Source organism: Rhinichthys klamathensis, unplaced genomic scaffold (genome assembly GCF_029890125.1).
Source record: "Rhinichthys klamathensis goyatoka isolate OS25496 unplaced genomic scaffold, OSU_Roscu_1.1 h1tg000404l_1, whole genome shotgun sequence".
Taxonomy (NCBI): Eukaryota; Metazoa; Chordata; class Actinopteri; order Cypriniformes; family Leuciscidae; genus Rhinichthys; species Rhinichthys klamathensis.
Window position 1 is genome coordinate 1,684,288 of NW_026606905.1, and position 6,721 is coordinate 1,691,008.

At 36.2% G+C, this 6,721-nt stretch overlaps 1 protein-coding gene across 2 annotated transcripts; it reads left to right on the forward strand.

The window, feature by feature from the left end:
• The first annotated feature begins 85 nt into the window (after window positions 1–85).
• Window positions 86–5,686, forward strand: gcm2 (glial cells missing transcription factor 2). 2 transcript variants are annotated; one of them, XM_056234740.1, is made up of 6 exons: window positions 86–646; window positions 765–844; window positions 1,093–1,345; window positions 1,953–2,065; window positions 2,575–2,700; window positions 4,435–5,686. In XM_056234740.1, exons 2-6 carry the CDS (start codon window positions 803–805, stop codon window positions 5,332–5,334), a joined length of 1,434 nt encoding a protein of 477 aa, XP_056090715.1. In that variant the 5' UTR covers window positions 86–646; window positions 765–802; the 3' UTR covers window positions 5,335–5,686. The 2 variants fall into 2 exon arrangements, with proteins under 2 accessions (XP_056090715.1, XP_056090714.1); XM_056234739.1 differs by having other exon boundaries at window positions 86–844.
• Window positions 5,687–6,721: the final 1,035 nt, after the last annotated feature.

Genomic DNA, 6,721 nt, shown 5'->3' on the forward strand with positions numbered 1-6,721 from the left:
ATCAGTAATCGCCAATGGATACATAGAAAAGGTGCGTGTTTATGAGCTGCGTTGTGTTTGTTGTGTTAACGACCGGTCCGTGTTGTGTCAGCAGTGCGGCTTTTCGTTTACACACAACAGCTAATGACCTGCAGTAGATCACATTACCTCACCAACTGGACCAGTCCTGTTCTGTGACCATCAGCCTCGGATCAGTCCCAGTGAACGTCGCTTGCATAAAGTTCGCTGACTACGCGTGAAATACCACACCGTCGGGTTCACGTTTAAAAGAGGCTGTCATTTTCCCCTTTAAACTGTAAACGCAGAGATAAAATCTGGGATGTGTAAGGAAAATTTATTTAACACAAGCTGTGCTATTTCTCCCCTGTAGTCAAATATTGAGCTTTCGTTGGTCTTGTTGCGAAATGACTCGTTAGTGGAGGTGAAACGCACGGATCATGTAAAGTGAAAGCACGCAGTATTTGAGGTAGTGAGTGTGTGTGTTTCTCTGTGTGTAAGCCCAGCCTCCTTCTTTACATAGACACAGCAGCATTTACCTGAGACCATTACCTATAGGTGAAGTGCACCTGGACGGACTCACATAAACGTGGATTTTACAGGAGAAAATAAAGACGCTTTCTGGAAGTAAAGGTCTAAAGGACGTGATGTATGATCCATTTTGTAAACTGATCTAAACTCCGAGCTGAATTTTGTCTTGAAGCTGGTTTTTGATCCTTATGGTTGATATGATCCGGAGTTGACTCACATCATGTCCAAATCCTCAGATCAGTTTGACAGCTCAGATTGCGTGTGTTCATTCGGGATGAAGTTGACTTGGGACATAAACGACCCCAAGCTTCCACAGGTAATTATTTTTTTTTTATTTTTTTAAACATTTTATGCATTTGTAGGCAGGGCGGAACTTTACCATTTCTTTTGGAATAGCCTACATTTTCTTTATTTATTTATTTTTATCTCAAAGTTTAAGTACAAAAGGAATAGCCTAGTTTCTGTGTCGGTCCAATAGGCCTACTCGGAAATACATTAAATGCCCTCTCGCTAACTAAATATGAATAGGCCTTTGTTAATAATGATTTATTGTTATTTTTCCAGGACACGAAGCAGTATGATGCGTTCCAGGAGTGGACTGATGGATATGTGCGTTATATCTACAGCAGTGAAGATAAGAATGCGCAAAGACACCTGAGCGGATGGGCCATGAGGAACACTAACAATCATAACTGTCAGATCCTGAAGAAGTCCTGTCTTGGTGTGGTGGTGTGTTCACGAAACTGCTCTCTCCCAGACGGGTCCAAACTTCAGCTGAGACCGGCCATATGTGACAAAGCACGGCAGAAACAGCAGAGTATGTTCATGAACTTTTGTTTCCCACAAACAAGCAGCATCTACCAAACGAGTTAATCGTGTCAGGAACGAATCTGATAAGAAAGAACAGACAAAACAGGCTTGTTGTAGCGCGTAGTTTGAAATACCTTTGAAATATCTGAACTGCAATTTATCGCATTCTTATCAAGAATCTTTTTTTTTCTTCAATTTTTTTCTGTCTTTTTTTTTCTAGGTTTTTGGTATATGGTTTTATGGAAACAGACTAACAACTGTAATTCAAAAAATATTATCTTATGGCATTAGGCTGTGAACTTTTTTAGGAACATTTATTTAGTAGTGTAGCCTTTAGCGCAGTGACCTCTGTTAATAGATCTTACTTGCACTTCATTAGACTCACATTTCATGCTGATTTACCCTGTTCTGATAGTTTAAGAGCCTGACCCTCTCACTCATCACCTTGACTCTTTGGCTGAGTCAAAGAACCTCTTGTTTACGCTGACTTATGAATCATGTCCAATAGATAAAGCTAAACATGAGAATTTCTTCAAAATAGCTCATTAAAATGGGTTGTTGGTCTTTTTGTAAAAGTCTCAGTAAAACTATGTATTCGTAATGTACCTTTGCAGAAAAGCTTTGTCTGAACTGTAACTCAGCTCTCGAGTTGATTCCGTGCCGAGGTCACAGTGGCTATCCAGTAACAAATTTTTGGAGAGTAGATGGGAAAGCCATTTTTTTCCAGGTGAGTTTGACTGTGAAGACATTTATTATTGTTATTATTATTATTATTATTGCTATTGTTATTATAGTTTAGATATTGGTTTGGTGTATTTCGGAAAAAATATGCCAGTGATAACTTTAAATGCTTAAAAGAGACAATACATTTTTTTTAAACAAAATGATTGTTAAATTTGCAAATGAAATTGTAGAAATGACATCCAATTTACGTAACTAAAAAGTCATAATATGTGTATATGACTGAATAAACTTGAAAATTTATAGTATACCAACAAAAGTTTTTGAAGAATCAAATCAGGTAGAAATAAGGTATAAGTCATTGTACTGACTCATTTTACTGTTTACAAATTATTATAAATACTTTCAAATGACAATCATCAGCTTTAATTAAATTGATTGATGTCACTGTTCAACATAATTGTGTATTGTATTTAAATATAGTTAAGTATTTAAATAGTTATGATTTATGAATATTATTGTGAGATGTTCAATTCCCTCTATGTCTGTTTTAAGGCTAAAGGAGTACATGACCACCCCAGACCAGAGAGTAAGTCGGAAACAGAGGCAAGAAGAAGTGCAGTGAAGAGAAGGATGTCTTCACCTCACTTTTCACAGAAAAGAAGACTGGTGGAGCCAGAGGTAATACGCACTTTAAAAAAAATCTGTGACACTTAAAGTTAATCCCAAATACACAAAATTCCAGTTATAGTTTAAGACTGAAAATATACTTATAGATAAACACAGTATTATTAGTTGCAGTGTAATTAGTTGTATTGCAAGATGCAATCGATTATAGTTGCCATAGTTATGCATTATTTGCCATGTAATGCATTATATGTCTCATATATTGACATTGAGATATGCAGTGCACAGTATCATACTATATCTTAGTGTTTTTTTACAGTAATGTGACAAATGCAAAATCTTGTAAACATCCAAAAGGCTTTAAAATATGGTCAGTATTTATAAGCGGACATTATCTGCTTTGAGTAACATAAGTTAAGTTTTCTTTAAACAGCCATATGATATCGTGGATGAGTTATATAACACATTTGCTTTGAACATTTTTATTGTAATATCAACAAAACCATATTGCATTGCTTCAACTGTAAGAGGGTTACCAGTGAGCTTAAACTATATAGCTTACTTATAATACATTATAGCTTAGTTATAACCACAAGAAGTTAAGTATTATAATGTATTCTAACTTTTGTTACGATTATTCATGAGATGTTACAACAACATCTCATGAATAATCGTAACAAAAGGTAACAAATAAAACTATTTTATAGTGTTTTACTTTCTGTAGTTTATAGTCTAATAAGAAGGGTTTTTATGGGGCATTATGAATGCAATAGAATACTTATTGATAGGGTTTTTTTTCTATTATAAGAATTCTATTATGTTTCTATTATAAGAATTTGAAAATATAAGAAAGAATAAAAAAGGTCAGAAGCCTCTACATTTTTGTAAACAGCTATAAATGTGCTGCTTACTAAAGAGTAATTCAGGGGACCTGTTACCACAACTTAAATAAATGCATGGTTGCAAGTTAAAATTTCTAATTTATTGTTTCAATTAAAACTTTTAAGTTGAAAACATTATTTAATTAAGTTCTGTTAATATAATAATTTAATATTGTGTATAATTTAAACTCAAATTTCTTTGTTAATTTCTTTTTCATCATTCAGTCACTACAACTTACTGAAATTGTTTTGATAACTTCAGAAATGTATTTATCCGATTTCCTGTTCCCAGCATGCTTTGCATAGGACTGGATAAGGAGAATAAATGTTGAAATTAAGTGTTATTTTATTTATTATTATTTAATTTTTTAAGTGAAAGTAAAGACCTGTTAGTGTTTAATGCTGTTATGTTTGACATTTAAAAGAGTTACTGTTACTCTTAACATTACGTACAAGGTAAACACTACATTGACTCTATAAGGAATGAATGCTAGTGACAAGTAATATTTTTCTTGCTCATTAAATATATATGTTAAGGTAACATTTAGCATGTGCTATTTTAGGTGTGGATTTGAACTTAAATAGATAAGATGAATTGGCTAAAACTCAAGTATTAGGCGCAACTTAATTTTTTTGAGTAATCAACTTTAAAACTTTTGTATTTATGCTACAAATTATTAAGTTCCTCTAACTCAATGTAGCTTGTTGGTTGAACGTAATTTCACTCTAAGTTGTCATAACTCTTTTTGAGAGATTTGATCCAAACTGTTCTGTTAATACATTCTTTTTTTAGAGTGTATATTAGAATTTTAGGGGATATGGTGCATAGAGATGTTAAACTCTTCCTGGAAGATCTCCATATGAAGGGCCAATTGCAGAAAACTTACATTTGATTTTCTGTCACCAGCCTGGACGTTACCACGACATGGCCTACCCAAATATCCACCAGCTCACCATGGAGGGTCCGGAGCGCTTCAGCATCATTGCAGAGTCCAATTTCCCAATACAGACCCAACACTATCCTTCGTTCCAGAATCCAGAGCCCTACAAGTTCCCTTATGACACAACAGCAGCCATGGCGGATGCACCGAGCTCACTGCAGAAGCCTGCCAACCACCGTCTGTATATGACTCGCCCTCCTTGTGGGTATGACTTTGCAGTCCCAGGATACCTTGGCTCAGGGCCTTATCCAACAACAATTTATAAGGATCCTTCTAGCCCACAAACTGAGACAGATCCTAATAAGTCGGGGCCTAGCCTGAGTGGGGTGTCTCATGGCACGAGTCCTTTAGGCAGCCATGAGCGAAGCTACGCAGAAACTACAGGAAAGCATCATGGCTGGAAGCAAATTCTTAGTAAAGGCGCCTATGGGGAGAGAGGAGACTACACTCAACTGCCAACCAACGCCAACCACCACTACTACAACAGTGACTACCCATGTAGGTACACAGGACCTGCTCCTGCTACCCCAGCAGCACTGCAGACCATAATAACCACAACCACAAAAGTGTCCTACCAGCCATGCCCCAAGCCATCTGTTGTCAAGTATGGAGAGAACATCTATGATGTGAAAGGCCTGTCTAACTGTAACTCAATCTTGGAAGAGTCCTCTCCCAACTCTTACTCAGATCTGAAGATTCCAGAGGATTCGGGAGTGATCAAATCTGCTCTGTCGTACCAGGACACGCTCCCATCTAAAATTGAGAGGTCTGAAAACTTTGAGGGCTATCGCTACAGTAGCTACAGCTCAAACAGTTACCCTGAACGAATGTCGCATCCTTTCAGGTACGACAGTGGGGAATACTGAAGGACTGCAGGAAAACAGACAGGGTGCACAACCCCCCAGAAAATCAGAGCAAGTATATGGAAATGTGTTGTTATTTATATTCAGTATTTGAGCTGTTTAAATGTCTTTAATTGTAAAGTGATTGTAGATAACTGGTGGATTTTTGTGTACATTTTTTACCCATATTGATTTCATACACTGACATCGGTGTTGAGTACATTTCCATATATTCAAGTAATGCGTTTTAAAGCCATGATCGGTTATTAGCCGTTGTCCTCAAAAGAAATAAAGAACCATGTGTCAAATGACAATTTAGGTAGGAATTTTTTAATTTGTTTCTTTAATGTTCATTAAAGCTGTCTCTTTAACAAAACTGAGGGCATCACAGTGTGATACTTATTCTAGAACAGACATGTTGTCATCTACAACAGGAGAAAGGCACTAATCACATCATTTTGTTATGTGGAGACTTAAAGAATCATAATAAAATCATAATACTAATTTGGGAAAATTCAGAAAAATTCGAATAGCTTTTTGGCTTTGACTCAGAGGCCTCTTCTCAAAGTTCAGCATGTCTCTATAACATGTCAAGTCCAAAACATGATGTAAAAGCATATAATCATGGGATTTGTGACTGAGATTTTAAGACATCTGAGAGAAAGAGAACACACTCTTCATAAGCCGACAGAATCCAGCGAAGAATATTCCGCTGTCAAAAAGGGATCAAGGATAATCACAAACAATTAATCGAGTGAATGAATGAGAGAGGTGCCCTGACAGGCTACAGACATCCAGCCACTCCATACTCCATTAGACAGAGAAAAAAAAGATACAATTAAAAAGACAGATAAAATATCTGACAGCACAACAGACCAGCATCAAGACAACACAGAAATATATAAAGGCAAGGAGTCTGTGAACAGGCAATACGAGCGGGTGAGAGAGGCTGTAATACCTGCTGGTGACAGCATCTCTCCTCACAGCCACTTTGTAATAGACAAACACATGAATGAACTAACGCACACTTAAGCTATGTTTTCAGATGTTCTATTTAGCCTACACAAATTTATTAGTGTAATACCAGTCATCAGTCGTGATTTGGTTTGTGAATAATTGTGTGTTTGATTAGTGTGTCTGCTTGAATGGAAAAATGAAACAAACAAAGCATTAGTCAGACATTGTTATTGTTCTTGAGAAAAAATACTAACTTTCATTTCTCATCTAGTGCACCTTGATTATTTTGCAGTTCAAGTCAAAGACTTATAAACCGTTACCTGGGTCATTCCTGTTATGCTGCAACTTTTGAAATCTGTAACTTTTTTAAATAATATTGTTGTGTTTTAAATTAGGAAGTATTTCAATACAAAGATATAGCAGACTTTGATAAATACTCGATGGGCAAGCTCAG